General features: G+C 40.4%; 4 protein-coding genes across 6 annotated transcripts in view; 1 reads left to right on the top strand and 3 right to left on the bottom strand.

Annotated features, from left to right (window-relative positions):
* The window catches only part of LOC131682724 (arylalkylamine N-acetyltransferase 1), a 136,861-nt gene that overhangs the window by 9,504 nt on the left and 100,571 nt on the right, over positions 1-26,786 (top strand). The window lies entirely within an intron of this gene.
* On the bottom strand, positions 19,227-19,715 carry LOC131679990 (uncharacterized). The gene has a single exon (XM_058960729.1). The coding sequence runs from the start codon at positions 19,713-19,715 to the stop codon at positions 19,227-19,229; it is 489 nt and encodes a 162-aa protein (XP_058816712.1).
* Positions 21,000-21,749, bottom strand: LOC131679988 (uncharacterized). The gene has a single exon (XM_058960728.1). It carries the CDS (start codon positions 21,747-21,749, stop codon positions 21,000-21,002), a length of 750 nt encoding a protein of 249 aa, XP_058816711.1.
* LOC131679987 (uncharacterized) lies at positions 22,249-24,456 on the bottom strand. Its single transcript, XM_058960727.1, has one exon. The coding sequence runs from the start codon at positions 24,454-24,456 to the stop codon at positions 22,249-22,251; it is 2,208 nt and encodes a 735-aa protein (XP_058816710.1).

Raw genomic sequence — 26,786 nt, 5'->3', positions numbered from 1 at the left:
AGAAGTTTTTGAGCTATTTTCGAGACTACAATACTTGTCTTACATAGTTGTGTTGATCTATAAAGATATATAAAATTTAAAGACGCTACGAAGTTGAGTGCTGTAAACAGATTTTTTTTTCGAGAGTTAGCAAAATCTATGTTCAACCATGCATATCATTACCATAGTTTGACGCGAGCCCACTTTTCATAAGCGTTTGGACGTTGTAGAGCTACCGTAAACCGGGGTGACATTGATCACTTTTAGAAGTAATCATTACATATTTTTAGACGCAACCAGAGCTACAAATATTCAAATTCATTGAATGAAATTTGATCATATCCAGCCGCATTCATCTTCAATATTCAGTGACGCAACTGAATACGTCAAACGAATAAACTGCCCATTCATCCATGCAGATTTTCATGCAGCGACGCATCAAACGCATCAAAGTAGGCCCTAGCACAATATAAGTGATAATAATTATTATTTTATATGCTTTACTAGCATTTGAAAACATTTACGTAGATAATTAGTGAAGTGAATATTTTGTACGATATTCAACTGAATGAATAACATGGGTTTTTGAATGAATATTTTTTCCATTCATCACGAGTCGCATAAGGTTCATTTTCAGCCATCAGAAAGGAGCTTCGATTATTTTTAACTCTGGACGCAACACATTTTTTTCAAGTTTAATATTTTTAAACCATGTACTGGTGTATGGAGAACAAGATTGGATTGTTTTACCTAAAATTCTCCCCTTCCAGCTATTTTTCCAAAAATGATTTCAAATTGAAGTCCGTTTTCGTATTCCAGGGTGACTTTGATAACCTGCATGCTCACCCACATTAAGTTATTGATGTCAATGTTTTTCATTCAAATGTTTGTTTAAACTAATTCTGGAAAGATACTCATTGTTAAATAGATTTTAATTGGTATTATACAAAGTATTTCAATATACTGTAGAGTTCGAGTAACCAAAATTCGTATAATTTGTGTCGAACTAAAATAAAAGATTTTGAAAACCTTTAAAACTGCTAAAATTGTTTAATTCAGTGCTTTATCAATGTAAAAAAGTTTCATCCATTTTAACACGTTGGACTTTTAAACAATAAAAAATATTGCGAATTTTAGCTTGAAATAATTGCCAACTAGTTTCACAAAAAGTTGTATTTAAAATAAGCAAACTCTTAAAAATAAATTTGACACATCCCACTCTAAAGGAAAATAAAAACTCGCTTGTAATATATTACTCTTGCTGAAATCTGAGGTTTATTGGTTTTATAAAAAATAGACACTTTACGAAGCGTCGTAAAAATAAGGTAAAGTCAAATTTCGGTTTTGGGTAGTTTTTGTACCCAAAAACCGAACAATATACTCAAAAAGTATAACAAATCAGTATTTTATAAGTTTAGAATAAAAATCATTTCAAGTTAAAATGATTCGGTAGACTACTCTGGTTTAATAAGCGTTCTACGAAAAAAGTTTCGAGTGATCAAAGTCACCCCGGTTTACGGTACTTTTGTATTGTACAGGATTTCGTGCAGCTTTTTTTTGAAAAAGTTTATCAGCTTGCTTGTATCAATGCTGTATTTAAATCAAATAAATACGCAATATGCTAGCTACAAAGTGATTTCTGCTCAATATTTACATTAAGTTGACGAAGAATCCATATGCAAAAAACAAAACTTGTGGACAGAAGTGGGCCACTATTTGTAACGCCGTTCTTTGCGCTGTAAAGTATTTCTATTAGTTATGCGAATGACTTGATGACTTATTCCGAACCTTTTTCTTGTTTTATTTATTATGTTTAGAGTAAAGACAATATTTTGGCCCTATTATGGAGGTGCGGGACTAGTTCATAAACTACTCGGTCTAAAATCAATGGAATGCGCATAAATAGGCATCAACATTGTTGCTTTATTTGAAAGAACCAATCGAATAATAAACCTGACCTGAAAACATTAAAATGTTCGTGTTTGAACGCGACGCAAACTTTAATCGAGTGCCCCAATTCTCGCCCTACCATTTGAACCATTACGTTGAACAAAGATGGCAGACGCTGTCGAAACACACGGCTTCAAATGCGTAGATTGATAATAGAAACAGGGCGAAAATAGGCTCAATACCCTTTTTGTTTTTTTGTTCTTTTTGTAACTAGCCATCTCGAAAGCCCCCAGATCTATCTTTTGACGAATCGCAGTTTTTTTTTTTCTTTATTGTAGTCTGCCGTTTCGAATCCGTAATTTAGAATTTTTCCTTCATTTTAAATCCGCATATTTCAAATTTGTAAATCTGAGGATGGGTTAGTAATTAGCGACCCCGAAAAGCCCCAGAAATACATTTAATTTCATGTATGTGCATTTTTGGCAAGAAAAGTTGGATGGCCCACTTCTCCCTAAAATGTCGAAGAACATGAAAAGAACGTTTTGCGTTCTTCGGTCGTCTTACTATTGAAACCGAAAACATCGCGAAATCTTTATTTTAAACTAGTTCACGACCAAAAATAAACACGTGGTCCACTTCTGTCTACATTTCAATATGTTGTATTCCTATTTCAATGAAAAGCTTTTCTGTCTACATTTCAATATGTTGTATTCCTATTTCAATGAAAAGCTTTTTTGATATCACCGGTTTAGTGCTGATATATGGTGGTTGGTGATAAAACAATCGATAATCGATTGACCTAACTCCAATGTCATCTATGAAATGCTATCGACAGTTTTACTCAAATACTATTTCCTTGCATTAGAGAGATATATCCCAAACATAGTGCATCGCAGTTTTGGGTCAGCAACTGTTATATAATATATGCTCTAGCACAAGGCGATGATCAGGCTTATGTTGGAAAGGCCAAATTAGTTACTGCTTAATGTGGTATTGATTTTGCAAATGATTTTGACAAGGGATGTGAAATAATGGATCTGTCATACATGAAACAGTTGATTGGAACTGTTCCTACAGTCATATACGACATACCGATCCTTTTCTTTTTCCTCAATTGTTCATAATTAATTTTTCTCATACATTACCTGAGCAAAAGAAAATAACTCCGGAATATTAAATTCAGGCATTCCATAACAACGACTGAATACAACATTATGGTGTTAATGAGCTATACATAAGACATACATAAATACCACAAATAATAACTCAGATTTTAGAAAAAGAGGCTTTGGGGAAGAGCCATAGCTCCGTTAATTATCGATATATTTTTATAAACTAATGCTTGTTTTTTTTACTGAAAAATGTACTATTAAAAAACTATAACTTTAGTGTATTAAAATTATTCCTGATGACTTTTAAAAAAATCAAACAGTTTTAAATTTCTTCTCGCAAAAGGTATGTAATTCTTTGAAGACGATATTTTGTCATCGAAACTACTATAAACATTGGCTGACATTACGTCCCAAGGAAAAATTTCTGTTGAAAAAAACTTTGCGCAATATTTTTTAATATATTTAAATATGTTCAAGCGACTGCTATTCAATTTTAACCGGTTGAAATCGAGGAATTTATTCAGAATTTGCTGCAATAGTGTTTCTTCAGTCGCAGTTCAGTGTATCGCATAATATTCATTTCATTGGTTCTGATTAAGTGAGCTGATAACGAGTTTTTTCCACACGTAATCGAAATTTGTTCAGTATCTTGTTCAGCTTTTACATACAATCACTGATTAAATGTCTAATCTGCGATTATTCAGCAATTGTTAAAAAGCGCTATTTGTGAAAATATTTTGTTGTTGGCTATTTTTGGTTCAAATAATTTAATCAGGGCTATTTAATGGCACACTTTTGTGAAATTCCGTCAGAAAACAAAACTACTTGCTTGTTCGCTGAGCATTCTGCCCCGTTGTTGTGGTGCATTTTACCACCGCACAGGTGCATTTTGCCCCGCTTATTTTCCAAAGCGTGATTTTAATGGTTTTGAAAATTGAATATTTTTCATGTTTTTAAATATTTTGCAAAGTGTTATGATTGTGAGGAAAGTGTTGGCTAAACGATATCATTAATCAAATTCTCCCAATAGATGTTGTATAGTTGAGTTATGATCATATTTCGTTAGGGGGTACGTTTTACCCCATCTTCCCTTATTAGTTTGGTTTTGCAATCGATACACGCTAGCTGATGGTTAGTTTAGTTAGATGGATTTTTAGCTTCTTTGGTGTGTTTTTCATCGATTCCGAGAAACTACTGTAATCCCGCGTGATTTCGTTCGTAATCGGTAATTTATTTTGGTTTTAACTGAACATGTATTTTTTCTAACTTCAAAAACGGGTCGCAATGTTCTAGAATAGTCCATTTGTTCTCAAAAAACAAGCGCTATCAAATAGCTTATTCCGCAACCGTAATTTTGAAAAATTAAGGGAGCACTTTATGGATTTGGAATAAACCACCTCCATTCATTGGAATTGAACACTCTTATCTTCTTCTCTTCATGGGGATCAATTCTTCAAACATAAGACATTTTAATTACCAACTACCACATTAGCCACGGGATATGGGCAATCGACGAGTGAAATGTTTGATTATTATGGGATTTAGGTAAACAAACAATTTCCGACAAGTACAGCACTTGCCGACAAGTAAACACCGTATTGTACATCGACACCGTCATCCCGGTTGCTATAGATTCATCATCGCCGTGATGCTCTTTAACTGCTGCATGTGGAATGTAGGAAGCGCATGTATTTAGATATTTACGAGGCCCGACTGAAGTGTTTAGCGGTGTTTACTAAAAATATAACGATCTTCACATTTGCTCCCGTTTCACTCCCCTTGTTGGGTTAGTTAGTCTGTAGTTTGGTGCTCTCACGCTTTGATGGGCATTTTTTCGTGATTAAATTTGGGGAAGAAAATTGGATCATTGATTGCATTATTTAACTCCTAATAGCTAAAGAAGTTATGGGTGTAGCATGCTGGAGTAAAATCGAATTAGGAACACCAAACTATACATGGGAAGACGTTGAAGACAAAATCAATGACAATCCCATTACTTTTCCTCGTCTGGATTTGCTTCCCAAGCGATGCAATCAGTATTTCATCCTAACGCAGAACTGGTGATAGTATCTGTGCTTCTATCCTGCGTTCAAAGAAACCTTGTGAAAGCGGAGAGAAGCATGTCGCCATGGCTCATGGCAAAAACTTTTCTTTCAAAAGGTAACAAAACCATCCTGTACATTGGTAACAGTTGCCTCCGTACAGATAAAATGCTTAGGTATAGGAATGGAGACTTTAATTCGAGTTGAAAACTTGCAAGCCAACTAGGTACAAACCATCTCTATATCGCGCGGCAGTCTAGCTTATTTGGCTTTTGGTCATTTCCTCGAATGATGTTTAGCAAAACTATGTGGGAATCTAAGACTTCGAATAGCATAGCAGAACTATGTGGGAATCTAAGAATTTGGGAGGGGGCCAAGAGTTTTGATGTAAAATAATGATTTTTAAAACAGTTGCCAGAAGCGATGTTTCGTTACACATTGATATCTATTTTATGCGGCTTTTTATGAATTGTTTTTGAACAATCAACGTGTAATGCTTCGTGCATCCATACTTACGTATCGATGCATGTCGTAGGTGTACAACTCCACTCGTTTATCTGTGTCATGTTCCCGACGCTGTACCGGATCGTTTGATGATCGTTGTGGGTATACTCCTCATATACTCTCCAGTTGATGTTTTTTGATAGATTTCCGGCTCTCCCTACAGTAAGTGCTGATAGTACCTTCGTTACAATCAAAGTAACTTCGAATACAGTGCCTACCCAGTGTCGTAAGCCCCAGATTTTGGGAATAATCCAGAATTAAAGTTCGGTTTGTCGGAAAAGGCTAATTCGATTTTCATAGACTTATTTTTTTAAATTTTATTTCGATTATAGAGGTTTTAACCTAAAGGTCATTCGTCTCTTCGGGTTAGAAAAATCTCTTATGATAAATTTCTAACCCTATGTGCGGGACGGGACTCGAACCCAGGTGCGCTGCGTACAAGGCAATCGATTTACCAACTACGCTACGCCCACCCCCTTCATAGACTTATTATCAAATGGAAAGTTTAATACCATCAAAGACTGCTGGTAAAGTTTGTATGAATTGGACCTATGTCTGCAGAAAAACGGTCGGAATGCTACGGTCCCATATGAAATCTTTAAATGTGAAATGTATTTCCACGAGACTTTGCTTGCTAACGATTCGTTCTACAGAACTACACAAAACGTTTCCGCTCTACTGATTGGGATTCAAACTTAGCATCCTTGGCGACTCCAGTGCTAAAGCTTTACCATATGTTGCAGTGCAGCTCTGGATACAGAACAGTAACGGTACATGGGTATCGCGGGTAATCAATACGATTGACTGCCCCTCAGTGCCATTCTCCCACTCACAGGCCTTCGAACTATTTCTATCTTTTTGATATGACTCGGTTCGATTTTGGCATAAATAGTCCAGCATATGTATGCATTTGCTCATGCTGTAAGATGCACTGTTAAATAGCTAGCACGAAACCATTTTCTCTGCAAAGGATCATTAAGGAAATCTGAACCGTTTTGCGTTGATCTGAGAGTAATTTGTCTAGTCTTTATCTCCTCAGCTAAAACGACAAACATATACATTCAGCTAACCGACATACCAAGCACATCAAGTCGTTCGTGATTCATCTTGTTCCAATCAGTTCTCGAATGTTTTGAAATAGGTAAATAAATGAAACTGAGAAATTACATGCCAAAATGTTTTTACCAAGAAGTCTTTGTCTTTTAAATTAAATTCACTACTCCAAAACATGCAATTTGCAACCAGATAGCACTCACCTTACAAAGCGTTCTTAATGCCCAGGGCACCATATTGGCGTAGACTTTCAAATGTACATAGCTCAACGATGTGTTCTGGCTTCACTTGAACAAGCTTGTAAAAATAACGATGACAGAACTGAGGAAAACGGAGGTAGCATCCTGCCAGCTTATTTTATTATGCTATTTCTTCCTTCCCACCGTGATACAGGAATGTATGTATGTGATTTGAAACGTAGCATGTGAATACGACAGCCTTCAGTCGTCTCCTGTTTTGTGTTGGATAAGGCATCATCGTGGCAAGTGATGTTGTAAAGGCAAGCCATTGGTATTACATCCCACCATGTAACTTGACTTTCCATTTCAACTTCCTAGTCACATTTTAGCAAACCTTCGCATTAATTTCAGCATTAGTGCAAGTGTATTACTAAAGTAAAAATTGGTTTTGATGGTATCTCGAGCTTACGACGTTTTGTCTCTTTTGTCTCATTACCGCCAAACCAAGGTTCAGCTATATATGTACTCTATTTTGATGATTTCTTCAGTCCAGATTTATGTAAGGGAAACCACAGGAGCAAATGTCACGCTTCGAAAAGCATACGAATGTGTTTCCAGCAGAGCATAGCAAATATTTTACGATGTCATTTAATGACTTTTGGATATCAGCCCAAGCTGGATCCGGTGGCATTTTCGAGCTTCATCTTCTACCTCTTCAACAGGATCTCAAGCATCAGATTGTGGTTTGGCATAAATTAAATGTTTGTATATACTTACAAGAAGGATAATACCAGGCACAACGTCACGCGTTTCTTAATTTCACTTTGCTGAAGTGACATTAGTGAGCTGTTGGGGTTGGTAGATTTTTTTTCAAGTGGAACCGTCGTATGTATTTGTTCAGTAAACGTGATTTCGTGCTCGAGTTTCTTATCAGAACGATTCAAAGCACTGCCGTCCGATTGATGAAAGACTTGATAAAAGCAATATAGACTTAAGTGTGGGCGAAGGTGGCCTTTTGTCGTTCACGGAACCGATTGATAACGGCTTTTGTTACCAAACATGAACTGTTCGTATCTTATCTCATACTTTTGCGATTTTCATGATGATCATTACAATAGGCCAAACAAATATATGGAATTCTTTATATAATTTATATATTTTTTCGTGATACCATGATAACACTTGAAAATTTACGTGACAATTTAAACAGCATTGCAATCCCGTTAAATTCGAATTCGTCAAATTGGATCTTAATGCCTGGCTCGTTAGTTGTCTTATGACTTATGGCTTTATTTTACACTATTTTTTAGAACATTTGTTATAAGACAATATGTACAGATGTTCTTTTTATTTAGTTCGATTATTTGATAGGGCACGTTTGCGTTAGCTTGACTGTCGCAGTTCCTTTGTTTTTCATTTTGAGTGTCTTAAACAAAGCACTGGGTGGCAACGTGAAAGTGACACACATTTAAAGCCTTTTCCCACGAGAAATGTAACTGGCTGTGGTCCACTAGGAGGTTGATAACTCTATTATCTTTCTCCGGACAAAACCAGCCTAGAGGCCGCGTGGCATCCGGCGGGTTGAAGTATGTCAGTTATGGAAATAACTGTCAAATTCATTCCCAAAGGTGGCCAAGTCACTTATGAGGAGGCAAAGAGCTTTAGACCGATCAGTCTGACCTTCCTTCTCAAATAAGTGGAACGTTTAATCGACCACTACATTCGGGATGGTAGCTTGGGCGAGCACCCGCTGCATGCAATGCAACATGCATATCAGCGGGGGAAGTCTACTACCATCCTGTTACACAATGTTGTCTACAACATTGAAAAAGCTTTTTCACAAAAGCAATCAAGTTTAGGAGTTTTTCTCGATATTGAAGGTGCTTTTGACAACGTGTCTTTCGAATCCATTTTGGAAGCAGCACGAGATCATGGAGTACCTTCATATATCACGAACTGGATACACGCAATGCTTAGCAACCGACATCTGTGCTCATCGGTAAGACAAGTAGAGATGAGGAAACTGAGTGTCTGCGGATGTCCTCAAGGTGGTGTGCTGTCACCACTTCTATGGAACCTTGTCGCCGATAGCTTGTTGAGAAAACTAAATGAGCTTGGGTTTCCGACGTATGGTATTTGCATTGGCACACTTTTTGATTTGATGCAACAAGCCTGATGTGTTGTTGAGCGGTGGTGTCTTCATGTTGGACCATCAGTTAATCCAAATAAAACCTCAATGGTGCTTTTCACGCAACGAAGGATTACAACCGGAGCTCGTCCATTGCAGTTTTTTTGACTCTGAAATTATTGTCGAAGATCAATTTAAGTACGTTGGGGTAATTCTCGACTCAAAATTTATTTGGACAGCTCACATCGATTTCAGGATCAAGAAAGCTTGCATGGCCTTTGGCCAATGTAGACGGGCTTTCGGCAAATCTTGGGGACTCAAACCCATTCAGTGGATCCACACAACAATTGTTAGACCAATACTGGCATACGGGTGCCTTGTTTGGTGGCAGAAGGGAGAAGTCATGACAATCTAATCAAAGTTAAACCATCTTCAGAGAATGGTCTTGATGGCGATGACTGGTGCGTTCTCGACAACACCTACTGCTGCTCTCGAGGCACTCTTGAACATAAAACCACTACATGTGTTTCTGAAACAAGAAGTACTTTCTTGTGCATACCGTTTTAGGGTTACTGGGCTCTGGAACAGTAACCCAATAGATCGTGTAACTAGCCACACAAGACTGTGGCCCCAAATGGTTACTTGGGATGAATACACACTTGCTCCCAGTGACCTTACACTCACATGTAGTTTTCCTTCTAAAACTTTCAATGTGAGAATTCCTCTTCGTGAGGAATGGCTGTCTGTCTGGATGGAGCGACAACTTGAAGAATACGTAGTTCGTTATACGGACGGTTCTTTGTTGGAGGGCCGAGCCGGTGCTGGTGTGTATTGTCATGAGATGAGATTAAACCAATCTCTTTCGCTTGATAGATACTGTACCGTATTCCAAGCAGCAATCTTTGCGATTCTGTGTGGCGTACAATCCGCACTTCAACAGGGAATTTGCGGTAAAAGAATCTATTTTTGCTCTGACAGTCAGGCTGCCCTGAAAGCACTTAGTTCGGCAGATTCGAGATCGAAATTAGTAATCGCATGTCGAACTCAAATCGAAGAACTTAGCATTTCAAATGCTATCTACCTTCTAAGGGTACCCGGTCATTCCGGTATTACTGGAAATGAATGGGCGAACGAATTGGCTAGAGCTGGCGCTGCGACTGATTTCGTTGGTCCAGAACCAGTTCTACCACTGTGAATAAGTTGGATAAAGCACAAGATTTGCTCTTGGGCTGCATTCGAACATGCCAACCATTGGCGTAGCTTGCAAACTTGCGTTCAAACAAAGGCTTTTCTGCCGGATGTGAGTCCGAAAATGTCAAAAAATGTGTTGCATTTTTCCAAGCACAACTGCAGTATTCTGGTCAGGGCACTGACTGGACATTGCGAACTCAATTATCACATGGCTACTATTCAGTGCGCTGAGTATTATTCATGTGATCTTTGTGAATCCGATTACGGAACATCATATCATTTGAAATGCAATTGCCCTGTATTATTGCAATTGCGCATCCGGATTTTTGGTTCTCCATACAAAGATGAACTATGTACAGAGAGCTGAAATTTAAGGATATGCTTTTGTTCCTAACCCAGTGTGGTAAAGAGCTATAGTTTTTTAGCCGTATTTGAATGACAATATCTCTTCGGGGGTGTTGTCGTTCTGTTATCTCAATATCCCCTCGGGGGTGTTGATATATCCGCTCACTGTTTGAGTAGAGGTTCTAAATCCCTCCGGGGGTTGGAAGTTTTATTCCTGCTGTTGTAGCACCTGCAGATCGTTCAGCATCACTCCGGGGGTGCAGAATGCTCTGTTTTAATTGTTCTGTGTCGTTGTTTTCCTTACCCCTAACCTTACCACTTCCCCAATCCTTCCCATCAGGAAAATGATGAAAAGACGATTCTTGGCAAGGCACAAATCTTCGATCAACATGGGGAACGTGCCATTTGAGCCAGACGCTACTGATTCCTGATGGCTTCATTTTACACTATTTTTTAGAACATTTGTTATAAGACAATATGTACAGATGTTCTTTTTATTTAGTTCGATTATTTGATAGGGCACGTTTGCGTTAGCTTGACTGTCGCAGTTCCTTTGTTTTTCATTTTGAGTGTCGAGAAATGTATGTGCATCTAAGTTTAAAAAATGTGGTTTATTGGCAGAAAGAACTATGAGTGCGTAGCATTTAATAAACTAAAAGCCCACATATTAGCATAGCATAGCACGAATACCTGCACAAATCGTAGATGGAGTTGCAGAATTGAGCATATCCATTGCCATATTACACTTCGCCACAATCCACAGAGGCGTAACTAACTTCAAATCCTGGCCAAAATAGAAAAAAAAAAATTGTTTTTGTTTATTTGTCAATATTTTCAGCTTAAATTGTTCTTCGAAAGATAATCTAAAGTTTCTCTTTAAAAGAAAAGCGTTTTCGTTTGATAATTTTTGAATGCAATTATTTGAAATCAGTTATATTTTACACATTTTATTAGCTTGAAAGCTTTTTCAGATTGCTCAAAAACTTATTACCCAACGTCAATATATAAATCAAAATCGTGCTTTTCATATAGCAAACTCCAATTTTAGCTTTTCTTTGTCATTTTTGGGGAGGTTTTATAAAAGTGCTTACTTTTTTCAATTTTCCGCATATTCGTTAGTAAAAAAGTACCTTGTCGCGCAATGTCGGGTAAATCTGTTAAGAGGAGAATATTTGGAGTGTCCTCTCACTGTTCCACGAAGAAAACATTTCCAATTAATCCCATTCGGTTTTTTTACAGCTGTTTGAAAATGTTGTCCATGAGTTGATGAATCGATATCCAGTCCAGAAGTGAAGTCACCTCTCTAGCATCGGTAAAAATGAAGTAGTATCCAATTTCTAAACTTACTAACAAATATCCTTCTTCCGGGATACTTGTGGAGTGCGCAGGAGTGCGGCCTTTAGCAAAAGCAATTATCGGACTAAACATTTCTTCACTTTCCTCTCGCGATCTACGTTAGGGCCTGGCGTGCGCCGGTATTGATCAGTAAACAATTTAGGATTACCAGGAGTTGCACATTGAAAGATGTTTCGCTACTCCCAATTATCTACTTATTCCCTGTGCAACTTCAGCTAGTCCAGATCGATAACAGAGTAGCGGCCAGGGATGGTCGCACAAGCTCAAGCTCAAGCTTATATGGCAAGAACGATTTGATTGAGTCCCTTATATTATTTTTTGTTAGATTGCGTCCATTAACCAAATAGAGCTATTATGACCACGATAGCCATAATATAACTTCCACTAACCTTGCTATATGAAACGTAACGTACACTAGCTGCATTGGAAACGTAAGCGAAGCATCAAACAAATTATGAAATCTTCTCAATCCAGTTCCTTGTCTCCGGATTGCAAGTGTTAACGTGAATAATTCAGATTGAATACGATAATCACTTGAATAGATTTCTATTACCGAATTAACAAAAACTTGAATATTTTTTTCTAATATAAGAAAACCAGAAAAGCAAAATAAACATATGAACTTGAAACAAAATGTTTTAATTCATGAAAACAGTTGAAACAGACTAAATCGCAATGCGAGGTTTCCTCAAACTGGTAGATTACTATAAAGCCACGTTTACATTGAAAAATAATAATGCTCGTGGAATTCGTTTATTTTCGGCTTTGCAGCACACTGCAAGGATGTTTAATATTTTCATATTTTGGTCACAAATAGTCTAAAACTATGAAAAACCATTTTTCATCACTTGTTATCGTATAAAAAAGCTTAAAAACATGTGAAATAATTTTGACAATGGATTTGATATAGTTACGCCACTGTGCGATCTACAATGACGTAGACCCGCTCAATTCCACACACCTGGCCACGTCCTTACAAGCGTTTTTATTTCATAATAGTCCTATCATCTACTTACGGAAAACGCTCGGAACCGAAACAGTTTTGATAGATGACGGAGATATCAAAAGGCGAAAAAATGTGAGCTGGGTATTAAATAATTCTGCATATACGTATAGTAGTGTTATTAAAAAGGAAAACGCAAAGAAATTTTTTGAAACCATCTCACCGGTATCCAAAACGTGAAATTTCTGCCTGCTTAATTGCTATTAATGCAACTTCTTAGGGATGAACGTTTTCGAATCTTCATGAACTCCGGTCGCTTGAGGCAATACTTGCTGTTAGATGATCATATTGGTTTAAAAAATACTACAGAGATATTTATAGCTTTAACATGGAGCTAACGCTCTCTGAAATAAAGAAATCGTGTGCAAGGTAATAACACAGACTAACAGCCATAACACTCGAAAATAATGCTTCGACCGCTTTAACTATCATATCAAATATATTTTTAGTTTGGACGGTGGTCGCATTTGCGCCAATAGCGTCACTGACATATAATCAAGTATACGGGGGATAGACCTCCAGTAAAAAAATGTTCCCAAACCTGCCGGATAAACCACTAGCAAATAAGTGTTTGGGACCGTATATAAAATTGGTGTTCTGGGTAGATTGGTGGATCGATAATTTCCTCATAGTGTTATGTCTGTTAGTTTGTGGTAATAGTGAACTAAACGATAAAAATAAATCTCATATTTTCTCATAATATTTGCCGCTTTTTCCACGCATTTCTTTCATTTTTACGGAAACGGTGAATCAATTCCTGGTTCTAGTACACCGATGCCACTATACGGCATCTAGGCTACAACTGTTATAAATCTAGTGGAGATTTCAACAAAAAGAATAAACAATAAAGTTTGTAGAACAATAGCATAGCATAGCACGAACGCCTTCACAAATCGTAGATGGAGTTGCAGAATTGAACATTGCCATATCAGACCTCGCCACGATCTACAATGACGTAGACCCGCTCAACTCCACACACCTGGCCACGTCCTTACAAGCGTTTTTATTTTATAATAGTCTTATAATTTACTTAAGGAAAACGCTCGGAACCGAATACGGTTTTCATAGATGACGGTGATATCAAAAGGCGGAAAAAATGTTATTGCTGGATACAGGATATTTAAAATATTTGGAAAAGGTAAATGAAACGGCCTCACCGGTATCCAGCATGCGAAGATCCTTTCTATATCCTATGTACTGCCAAAACACGTTCCACGTTGCTTCCGGTAGTTTAATGGGCTACACGTCACTTTCTCTCTCTGCAACTCAGTTTGACGACCGGAACGCACTTTTCACTTGACTTCGTGCGAATCGTACTCCGATGAAACCGCATTTGAAATTGCAGTTAAAGTTTGTAGAACAATAACATAGAAAGAAAGATAAAAAATATAACCAGAATGGGCTCACCGGTAATAAATGTGGGGTCCGTAAAGTAGTAAATACGAATTTACTGGCTTCAATCTATACTTCACTCCACCATCCCTAGAGCATCCGTTCCTGTAACGGCATAGCCTGCCGTCATTTAGTTCTCATTTTTCCCGAAAAAACATTTTTCTTGATATTCACTTCAGTATTTTCGAAATTTAAATTTTTCACAATTTATAAAGAAAGCAAATTGACGGCAGCGAAAACTTTTCGCATCCGACGCGTTACTTCGAGGTTACTTCGATCGATCTTATAAACTAAAAGCCCACATATTATCCCGAAATAATATTGCCAACAGGTTAGTCTTATTTGGATTACTGCTCAAAACACACGGTGCTAATCACATTTTTACTAGAGAAGTTGTTTACTTTGTAGTCTACTTTGATTTAGAAAATCGATCGTGTATATGAACCTAGCTTTTGTGAAATATGAGCTGTTAAGAAAGTGGTTGAACGATGCAATCAAGTGCCTCAGAGGTTAATGTTTAGGGTGACTTTTTGGCAAAGGGGAAATTACCAGTTATTCAGAAGATGTGGGAGCAGTAGTTCCATGTTTTATAAGCACATACGTTATTATGTTTGTTTTTAAGAGCGAAGCAAAGTTACTGAAGCCAATTTGTACGCATTCCATCGATTATAGGCCGAGTGATTAATGAAATATTGAGACACCCTTCCTAATATGATGGAAATAGGCACTTTACCCTATTAATTTAGAAAAGCGTTTCAAATACATTCACATTGGTAAAATACTTTAACTGAACTAATTACATTGTAACTTGACTAGTTTTATATGTTATTGCACGTCAAATAGAAAAGACTCCATTTCTTCCTGGTTTAGATTTTATACATTTTTTTAATCACTTTCACGTTACCATTGTTATTTGAAATTATGTTTGTACAATAACTGAGGCTAGCAATTTTGTAGCTATCCAGAAACTCACAATATACAGATAGATATGAGGGAATAATTCATGTGTAAGTAGAAGTAGAAGTAATGATTTAGTGTTATTTTTTTGGGCTCGAATTTTTAGGACCGGCATATTTTATCTAGAAACATTGTTGAGTCGAGCAATTAAAACCAATAAAATACATCTGAATTAACTTTTTGTAAGAGAAGGCTTTAATGACTTGAAAAGGGAAGCTGCAGAAGCTGAAGCGAGACACCGGGTGGTCCTCATCGGAGCCAAAGATGAATTCTTTAAAAGAATCCAAACTTCCAGATCGCTTAGTATCAGAACACACTGAGGTGCGCGTATGGTGCTCATGTTGTAGGACTAGTGCTTGTTGACTTATACGACGGTTTTGTAAAGTGTCATCTTGAGGTTGGTTAAAACTATCGGTGGTACTCGGTACAGGCAGAAGAGGATACGTCTGAGAATAAGAAAAAAGAGAGAGAGCTTAATTGTTTTATTGATGACTTTTAAGAAGACACCAGTGAAATCGCGGCTTGCCATGATATCCATTGGATGGTCTTCCTTTAAATCGAGAAATAGTGTCGCAATACCTAACACATAGCCAGACAACGTATTCGTGGCCATGGAAGCCGTCAACACAAGCCCATTATATTGCAGATGGTCATCACCTTGTAGTGTTCAGTAGAACTACGAACGATTCATCATATGTACGAAAAATTCGTATATTTTTGACAATTATCTGTACGAAACTAATGCATAGCGATTTACGAATATTTTCTATCAGTGTTCTAAAGCGTGGGGACTCAAACTAAGATAATCTTGCAAGATTTTCTAGTTGATGATGAAGTAATGTGTGAATAATTCCTATGATCCTCTATACTGAGTTTTATTATTCTATTGCTTTATTTGGTGCAGGGAAAAACCTCCTGGAACTAGGTTTCATTCAAACTCTTTCTCAAGCAGGCATAAAACCTCCTCGTCTTTAGTAGCAACAGATTACAGACATCTATCATTTCACAGCTTATTTCGACAACTAACACTATAATTTTGCTACAGTATAACTAACATAGGGACAAATGCTAAATTGTCAAGGAATTAACAAACAATCGCTTAGTGATATTACGCGAAAGATGAAAGCCAAAGACGTTAGAACATCGGTTGAATAAACGACACATACTGGCGAATGGCTCATAATGGCCATAATTGGTTATGGCAATAGGAAGACGAAAGAATGGATGGTCGAATGGATCGGTTGTCGAAATCTAATAACTGTAGAAGATCAGGGAAGTCGATTCGTGATTGAACTAGATACGCGATAAAAGTGGCTTTGAAAACATCCCGACGAACGGATAGGAGATCGAGATTTATGATCCTGCAGCGATCGGGGTAGGCCGGAAGATTTAGCGGGTCTCTCCATGGAAGTCGTCGAGGTGCGAATTGGATAAATTCACGTTGGAAAGCTTCGATGTGTTGAATATCGTTTTGGTAATAAGGTGCCCAAACAACAGTTGCATATTCAAGCGTAGAACGAACTAAAGCACAATATAACGCCTTTAAAGGATTAGATCACTGTAGAACACGAAAAGATAGGCATCTTTCGGGATTTTTTCTAGACGCAATAAAGAGGTTAATTAGAATCCTATAACATGGGATTTATATTACTAGTTGTGAAGTACAAAAATATTTTGTTCAAGTGATTTTGTCACAAGATGGCGGCTGTGCATCATTTTTCCGTAGACACCTCTTTTTGGAAAGGGACCACGGCCGGAAACCCAATTCCCGTAATTTTGAACCAAGACTTTAAAACTAAAGTTTCTTCGATTCCTTAAAGCAATAGCAAGCGACGCACAGTGGCGTAACTATACCAAATCCATGGCCAAAATTATTTCACATGTTTTTAAGCTTTTTTATACGATAACAAGTGATGAAAAATGGTTTTTCATGATTTTAGACAATTTATGACCAAGATATGAAAATATTAAACCTCCTTGCAGTATGATGCGAAGCCGAAAATAACGAATTCCACGAGCATTACTATTTTTCAATGTAAACGTGTTTTTAGAGTAATCTATCAGTTTGAGAAAAATTCGCATTGAGATTTAGTCTGTTTCAACTGTTTTCATAAATTAAAACATTTTGTGTCAAGTTCATATGTTTATTTTGCTTTTCTGGTTTTCTTATAGTAGAAAAAATATTCAATTTTTAGTAAATTCGGTAATAGAAATCTATCCAAGTGATTATCGTATTCAATCTGAATTATTCACGTTAACACTTGCAATCCGGAGACAAGGAACTGGATTGAGAAGATTGCATAATTTGTTTGATGCTTCGCTTACATTTCCAAGGCAACTTGTGTACGTTACGTTTCATATAGCAAGGTCAGTGGAAGTTATATTTCACACTCTTTTATATGACTATCGTGGTCATAATAGCTCAATATGGTTAATGGGCGCAATCTAACAAAAAATAATATGGGGGACTCAAATCATTCTTGGCATATAAGCTTGAGCTTGAGTTTGTGCGATCACCCGTGGCCGCTACTCCGTTATAGATCTGGACTAGTTGAAGTTGCACAGGGAATAAGTAGATAATTATATTTGGGAGTAGCGAAATATCTTTCAATGTGCAACTCCTAAATTGTTACGTAGATCGCGGGAGGAAATTGAAGGAATGGTTAGTCCGATACTTGCTTTTGCTAGAGGCCGCATTGCTGCGCACTCCGCAAGTATCACGGGAGGAGGATATTTGTTAGTAAGTATAGACGTTGGATACTATTTCTTCTTTACCGATGCCAGAGAGGTGACTTCACTTCTGGACTAAATATTGATCCATCAATTCATGGACCGGGGACCAACCGCTTTACTTCCCTTCCGAAGGAAGACGTCACTCACCACAGATTTTTTCACCTCAGAAAAATCTCAATGACCTTGGTTGGAATTGAACCCAGGCCAACTGGAATGAGTGGCGGTCACGCTTACCACTCAACCACCGGCGCCATCTCAAATTATTCTTTTTCATATAAGATCTTTTAAATAGCCTCAATACTGATTTTTTTAATTGTATTCTCATTTGAGCAAAAAACACAACATGTTCAAATAGCTATAAAACCGAATGGGATTAACTGGGAACATTTTCTTAGTGGAACAGTGAGAGGACACTCCAAATAAGTTTCTCCTTTTAACAGATTTACCCGACATTGCCCGACAAGGTACTTTTTTTACTAACGGATATGTGGAAAATTGAAAAAAGTGAGCACTTTTATAAAACCTACCCAAAAATGACAAAGAAAAGCTAAAATTGACCCCAATTGATTGCAGTTGCTGGAGTTTGCTATGAAAAGTACAATTTTGATTTATATATTGATGATGTCGCTTACCCCTACGTTGTGATTTTGTTCGATGTCACCAGAATTTTCCGGTAGGATGAATGCCACTACAGGTACGCGTACCCTACTTGCAGCATGCAATGTTACCTGGTGCAGGTATCCAATATTACCGCCGAGTAGCAGCAAAACGACGACCACCGAATAGCAGCTCGCAATTAAGGCGAGCATAAAACAGAACTGCACGAGAAGCAGCGAAAACTTACGGTGACTGCTATCAGATGCACCGAACACACAGCGAAGAACTTAGCGCAGGAGTTTTCGGGCTAGTTAAACTGCACTTTTTCACTGTACTAAACACTGCCTTTAATCGCCTACATACGGCTTATACCTTGCACACAGTAACTTTATTTTATTAAACGTACACTAGTTTTCAGGATCGAAAAAGTGATCCACTTTCGATGAAGATTTATTCTAGACTGAAATGCTAGTCAGCTAATGTTGGCTCACTACTTCTGATCATTACCCGGTTGCCAGAAGGGCTAGAAAAACCGGTATAACTGGTGCCCGGTAGCACCAATCTTTGCGTGAGAAAAGAACTTCTCACGCAGTGGGGCCAAATACTATTGCGTGAACCAACATACTCGCCGCCTTGAATATGTTCAACACAAAAACGTAAACAAACAGCATAAATTCTTACAGCTAGTTCACAATAAATTTTGTTCTTAATTTGAAACAGTTTTTAGAGATTTTAACCTAAATTACATGTACTATCCGAACTCCGTTAGGTTGTTGGTGCGTCGCTGATCGTTGCTGGATGTTTTTCTGCTTCGGATGCCACTGTAGAGTAAGGTAGTAGATAAATTTTAGCGATCGGACGAGTGATGATACCACGAGCTGTACGGAGCAAAACAACTCGTGCAAGATGATCTTTGCCGGGCAAAACTGCTTCTATGCGGGCGAGTGGCCATCGAATCGGTGGTTGCATTTCGTCGACTAAGATGACCATTCTCCCCGGAACAATTTCGTTGTTGCGTTTCCAACCACGGGTATCTTTCAGCAGCTCTTGCAGGTACTCCTTCTTCCAGTGCGACCAAAATTGCTGCACACGCACTTGCAGTTGTTGATAGTGGTCGAGTCTATTGGCAGGTACGTTCATTAAATCTGGGTCGGGCAGGGCATGCAGTGATGAACCGACGAGGAAGTGCGCTGGTGTCAATGCAGCTAGGTCGTTGGGGTCTTCAGTTAGTGGAAGCAATGGTCGGCTGTTCATTATTGCTTCGATTTGTGTTAGCACGGTACACATAGCCTCGAATGTTAGGCGAGATGGACCGAGCTGACGGTATAAATGTTTTTTGGCTATTTTGATGGCTGCCTCCCATAAGCCGCCAAAGTGAGGTGCTTTGGGTGGTGTCAAATGCCAGGTGATTCCTTGCTCGGCACAGACGGAAGCTATTTCAGCTTGTTCAGCACGGTTGTGAAATCTGGCAAACAGTTCAGCCAGCTCATTTTTTGCCCCCTCGAAATTTTTCCCGTTGTCTGAGTGGATGTGTGTGGGCCGCCCACGGCGAGCGATAATCCGTTGCAGGGCACACAAGAATGCTTGAGTGGACAAATCACTGACTAATTCCAAATGCACTGCTTTGGTTGAAAAGCATACAAAGAGGCACAGGTAAGTTTTTGCAGGTGCGGCACGTTTGTGTATCGGGCGAAGGTATAGTGGGCCAGCATAGTCGACACCGGTGATGCTGAATGGACGACTTGGGATCACACGCTGGGCAGGTAACTGACCGATTTGTTGTTGGGCCAGTATTGGATTAAGACGAGTAGAACGAAAGCAATTTCGTACTACACTTTGAACCAGTCTACGGCCGCGGGGTGGCTAGAATTCTTCGCGAATCGTAGTGAGCAGCAGGCGCCCGCAGCTGTGCAGCAGGTTGCGATGAAAATATTCAGCGATTAGTCGAGTGAACGGATGGTTGGTGGGAATAAGCGCAGGGTGCTTTGCTTGATAAGGTAACAGGGCAAGATTTAAACGACCTGCTACTCTCAACACTCTCTCTGGGTCGAAAAATGGGCTCATTCGGCGAATGTGGGACTGCTTCGGCACGGTGTTTTCCTTCTCCAGCTGCTTTATTTCTGCGGCGTATCCATCCTGCTGGGCGAGTCGGACGAGAAACGTTTTGGCATTGGCTAGTTCTGCCACGGTAAGTGATTGATCGACCGGAATGGGGGATGGCGAAGGTTGGGTTCGTGCTTTTGAACGGGTGTTAATGACAAATCGCATACAATATCCGATGACGTGGAGTAATCGGCTGTAGGAAGACCAACGGAGAAACCAGGGATGAACGGTAGGAACTGCTTGGGTGAGTGCAACCGTAGTTTTTAACTCCAGCTCTTCTGCTGGCACGCCTGGGGGAATGAAGATTGGCCAATCTTGTGGTGACAGTGACAACCAGCCCGGGGCACAGCTCCACAAGTTGCTTTGTAGAAATTCGTCGACTGACATGCCGCGCGAGACCAGGTCGGCAGGATTTTCAGCTCCGGGAACGTGTTTTCACTGACATCCGTTCGTGTACTGCTGTATTTCCGAGACTCTGTTTGCGACGAAGGTTGGCCAGACGTTCGGAGGTGATCGTAACCACTGTAGAGTGACGGCGGAATCTGACCAAAAGTACGATGCAGAAACGTTGACGTCGATGGCCTTTTTGATTCGCGCGTGTAGATGAGCGGCTAGCACGGCTGCGCATAATTCCAACCGGGCGATGGTGATTCGTTTCAGCGGGGCTACTCGGGATTTCGACGCTAGCAGTTGAATCCTCACCTTTCCTTGGACGTCTTCACATCGGGCGTACGTACAAGCTCCATATGCTGCCTGAGAAGCATCCGCGAAAGTGTGCAGCTGTATAACGGAACTCGGAAGAAATGCATATCTGTTGACATGGTGCTCAGATATTTTCACCAGCTCTTGGTGGTAGATTTCCCATCTCGATTTGATCGGTTCTGGAACAGGATCATCCCAACCGCAGGACAACAACCACAATTCCTGCATCAGGATTTTCGCACGTATGACGACGGGGGCAATGAGTCCAAGAGGGTCAAATAACTTGGCGATGTCGGAGAGGATAGACCGCTTCGTAGGAGGTTCACTGCTTGTTCGAATCTGAGAATGAAAACGGAGGTAATCTGCTTCAGGCTCCCAGCTAATTCCAAGTACTTTGATGGTTTCGTGGGGACTAAAGTGCAACGCGTGCCGATCTGATCGTCGCAGAGACCTTGGAGGACTTCGAGACAGTTCGACGTCCATTTTCTGAGCTCGAATCCTCCTTTCTGCAGAAGTTCGCTCAGCTCTACTCGCATACGGATAGCTTCTTCAATGGTTTCAGCTCCACTGATGAAATCGTCGACGTAAAAACTCTTTTTCAATGCCGGACCGCCAACCGGGTACGCATCACCTTCATCCACCGCTAGTTGCTGGAGAGTTCGTGTTGCTAAGAACGATGATGGACCTAAGCCGTAAGTAACGGTCAGTAGTTCGTACGTCTGTACTGGAGAATGTTGGGAGAATCGCTACAGAATGTGTTGTAACGGTGTGTCGTCAGAGTGGACCTGTACCTGCCTCTACATTTTGGCAATATCTCCGACGAGAGCAACGGGAAAGGTTCAAAACCGCAAGATAATGTTCAGCAGATCGTCCTGCACCACGGGACCAACGCAAAGAGCTTCATTGAGGGAGAAGCCGGAAGAAGTTTTCGCAGAGCCATCAAACACGACCCGGACCTTGGTCGTCGTACTTGCTTCCTTAATTACGGGGTGGTGAGGTAGATAGTAAGTGGGAGAGTTTCCAGATATCTGAACCGTCGCTGTGCACTGCTTCTGGATTCGCCAAGCATCACATCGAAATCAGGCTTACGAGGGTATCTAACAATATATCGAACTTCGGAGTTCCTAGATACTGTAGATTGGTACAAGGATTCGCAGCGTCGTTCTTCTATTGAGTAAATGTCGTTCGTTGTCAGCTCTTCGGTTTTCCAAAAACGCTCCAAGCAATCCTCTAGCGAAAGCATTGAAACAGTGACTGCATCACAAGTGGTGGGCGTAGGAGCAGTCTGCTCGGGGGGGATTGTGCTAGCCGAGCCTACGATAATCCAGCCGAAGACGCTGTCGACCAGAATCGGAAGATTTCTATCAAGCTGAATGCGTGCAGCGCTGGGGAAGAAGGAGTAGAAATGCCGAGCACCCAAAACCATGTCGATCGGTTGACTTTCGTTGAAGGATGGATCAGCCAGAAGCAACCCCTTCGGAATCCTCCATCCCACAGTTGAAACACTTTGCGAAGGGAGATTTGCCGTCACTTTGTTCATCACCAAGAAGTTGACACCACACGAAAAGTCACCCGTCCTTGAATGTACCTGTGCAAACACCGATTCACGTACCGGCTTAGATAGCTTGCCGGCTCCCTGTACCGTAACATTCACGGGTTGTCGCCGCAATCGTAGAATTTGCGCCATGCGATTCGTGATGAGATTCGGCTGCGATGCACTGTCCAGAAGTGCACGAGCTAGATGTTCTACACCGTAGGTGTCGATGACCTTCACAATAACAGTGAGAAGAAAGACGTCTTCGCGAGGATGTTGTAGAGCAGAACTAACTTCGACCACAGGAACATTCTCAGTAGCAGCCACCGTAGATTGCGTAGATGACTCGACCACAGAAGACCCATTAGATGGCGTAGTAGAAGCGGTTGCACCAGGACTAGAGGAAGCTCGTTCGCTAACGTTCTTTCGGGAACCATCGCTCTGCCCGGAATGAAGAAGCGTATGGTGACGTCGATTGCACTTCCGACAGCTGAAATTTGAAGGACAATTGCGGACAAAATGATCACCCTTAAAGCAGTTGTGACAAAGGCGTTTGGAATTTACAAGCTGCTGACGGTCACTCGGTGAAATCCGGTTGAAATTCTGACACTTCGTCACGGAATGCGACTGGTTACATGCGATGCACTTTTCACCCAAACTAGCAGTCGATGCACACGATGTAAAGCGGAACTGAGAGTGGAGATGATTCTTCTTTGGTGGATGAGCTGAAATACCAGAAGTTGACGCTGATTCTACTGTATGATGGTTCACAGAGATGGATTCTAGCACTCGTGTTCTCCGCTGCAGAAACTCGATGAGACAGGCGTAGTCCGGATTCGCTACCGTCGATGCATGGTCCTCCCATGCCTTCAGTGAATCATCGTGCAGGCGCGTACACAGCAGATGTTCTAATATAGTGCTCCAAGCGTCGGTTGGTTCTCCCAGTTGATGCAAGATTTTCGTATGCCGCTCGAACTCGTCAACCAACCCATGTAGTGATGCAGCTGACTCCTTCTTCATGCGCGGGATATCGAAGAGTGCCTGCATATGCCGCTTCTTTAGCAAGTAATCATTCGAGTACCGATACTCCAATGTCTGCCAAGCCAAAACGTAGTTAGCGGAACTGATACCAATCGACTCGATCAACTGAGCAGCTTCCCCCTTGACAGCTGCCCGCAAATAGTGAATTTTTTGAATATCCGGCACCTCCGGATTTAAATGAATGAGCGCCAAGAATGTATCATGGAATACAAGCCATTGCATGTAATCTCCATTAAATTCGGGCAAAAAAATCGTCGGCAACTTGATACCAGAGAGAGTGGAGGACACGTGTGGGGGAACAGGGCTCCGATTGTTAGGAATAGGAGGCAATTTTGAAATGAGACTGGCTTTTATTTCAAATAGCCGAGGTTCAAAGGATGCACGAGTGGCAGCGTGCTCTGCCCTACCTTCCTCGGTGGTCTCGTCGTCCTCAAGCTGCGCCTGCACCGTCTCCAGGTTGTTCCATACTCCGTTCAGGTACTCGAGCCTCAGCGTCACCTGCGTATGGTCCCGTTGAGCGTCGTATCCGGCAGCAAACGCCTCTGCCCGACCCAGAGCAGCAAGCAGTGTGTCCCGTCGTGCAAGCAGCTGACCTCGTGACTGCCCTTCCGCCATTTTGTAAAGCGGGACAATGGATCAGGAGCGCGTCGGTGTCTGATGAACGACCTGCAGACCAAAGGACCAAAAGTAGACCCACAAAACCTATTTTAATCCACCTAGCGGTGCAATTGTGCCTTTCTCAATCATGAATCACGAGAATGTGTGCGTTGTTTATATTCATTAAAAACTTTTAAATGCATATATTACATTTTATTATTATACAACACATGACAACTATATACAAGAAAATAAATCATTATTCGAGTTCTAAAATTTTGAAAAAGAAAAAACAGCCATGGTAATATTGAACTGAAAAAAGGTGCGAAATCGGCAAAGTCCCAAAAAGTCGATTTTTATAAAAAAAATTTTTTTCGAGATAACATAAAATCTCGACGTTTCATGCATTTTAAAGATGTTTGGCATCAAAAATACGAATTCGATTTCTGAAATTTCATGGGGTCCCCCCTTTGAAAAAAAAATTTGAGTTCCTGCTTATATGGGAATTTCATATGTGACCGGACGATTTAGTCTATATTTCCGGACCCATATAAGCGATCCGTACGAAATTTTATAAACATCTGTGGGGATATTATAGCTATCATTTGGAACTAAGTTTGTGAAAATCGGCCCAACCATTTCAGGGAAACTGATGTGAGTTCGTAAATTTTGAAAGATGGCCGCTTTTCCCGGGCACTTCCGGAACCGTCTATGGTGGTCAATGTAGTCAACGAAAGTTTGGTTGGCCGTCGGTGACCTAGAACAGCAAATTTAAGTTGTTTGAGAGACATTTTAGCGAAATTTTTACCTTTTTTGCTTTCATCGGAGCATCGGTGTGAATCACAATTTGCTATGTGATCGCACGCCACAACCTGTAACTCCGGAACCGGAAGTCGGATCGGGATGAAATTAAATAGCCATTTACGGGGACGCAATACCTTTCATTTGAGGCCAAGTTTAGTCGAATCAGTCTAGCCATCTCCGAGAAACCGATGTGACTGTTATTCTGAATTTAGATACTTCCGCCGGGGCTTCCTGAACCGATGATGGTGGCCAATGTGGCCAAATAGACTTTGAATGGATGTTAGTGACCTAATACTACAAATCGAAGCAGTTGTGGTCATATTTTGGAAAAAAATTCACCTTTATACATTCACTGCAGAATTTATTAAAATCGACATTTTCTGCGTGTTCGTACTCATCACCCTGTAATTCCGGAACCGGAAGTCGGATCCATTAGAAATTCAATAGCAGCCTATGGGAACGTTGCACCTTTCATTTGAGACTAAGTTTGTCAAAATCGGTTCAGCCATCTCTGAGAAAAATGAGTGACATTTTTGGTCACATACACACACATACACACACACATACATACATACACACATACATACACACAGACATTTGCCGAACTCGACGAACTGAATCGAATGGTATATGTCATTCGGTCCTCCGGGCCTCCGTTAAAAAGTCGGTTTTCAGAGCAATTGCAATACCTTTCTATTGAGAAAGGCAAAACGTGGTAAAGAAACTTGGAAAGGTGCTCACCTGTTCCAAGGCAAGATGTGCCTTGTATTCTATACAGCTAACAGGAACTCGTTGCAGCACCGACCGTACTGGATTTCAATCAAACGGTAGTATCACCACCGCAGTGATTGCCAAGGCTAGGGACGCCACAGCAACAGCAGCAACCAGCAAAATCCACGACACGTGTTGCCGCAGCTAGGGACGCAGTACAGCAAACAGCAAATGCCATGGCTAGGGACGCCACAGCTCCAAAAAACAGCAAAAAACTAGGCACAGTTAGTAAAATTGTCGCATAAGGATTTGCCACGACCCGGAATGCCCCAGCAGGAATCAGCTAACAGCATACAACAATCAACGCAGCTAGGGACGCCACGAAGTACAATGGTCCAATTGTCCGATGGCAAAATGGCGCCTTGAAGCCAGCGACAGTGCCACCAAGCCTTGCCGAATAGCAGCAATTGTCGACCAGGAACAAATGGAACCGTCCAATCATGCAAAGAAATGCGAAGAAAATCTAGAGGGCACCTGCGATACCCGCAAAACAATTTGGACAGGTAATTACCTTACGCCCGATAAATCGAGCCTTGTAGTATTAATATGCAGCAAGCGAAGAATCCGAACCTTCCTTCGTAGAACCTCCTTTCGTGCTGGCTTCCAAAATGGCGATGCTCAATGGAAGGCACTGCACGCGGTCCGGACGAGAATCCTGGTCACGGCACCAAAATTATGATGTCGCTTACCCCTACGTTGTGATTTTGTGCGATGTCACCAGAATTTTCCGGTAGGATGAAGGCCACTACAGGTACACGTACCCTACTTGCAGC

Source organism: Topomyia yanbarensis, chromosome 2 (genome assembly GCF_030247195.1).
Source record: "Topomyia yanbarensis strain Yona2022 chromosome 2, ASM3024719v1, whole genome shotgun sequence".
Taxonomy (NCBI): domain Eukaryota; kingdom Metazoa; phylum Arthropoda; class Insecta; order Diptera; family Culicidae; genus Topomyia; species Topomyia yanbarensis.
This window is presented reverse-complemented; position numbering and strand designations above follow the sequence as displayed.

Bases quoted from the DNA above. Each gene is read 5' to 3' on its own strand.
- LOC131679990 (XM_058960729.1), bottom strand. From the start codon at position 19,715: ATGAACAGCCGACCATTGCTTCCACTAACTGAAGACCCCAACGACCTA.
- LOC131679987 (XM_058960727.1), bottom strand. From the start codon at position 24,456: ATGGCGGAAGGGCAGTCACGAGGTCAGCTGCTTGCACGACGGGACACA.
- LOC131679988 (XM_058960728.1), bottom strand. From the start codon at position 21,749: ATGGACGTCGAACTGTCTCGAAGTCCTCCAAGGTCTCTGCGACGATCA.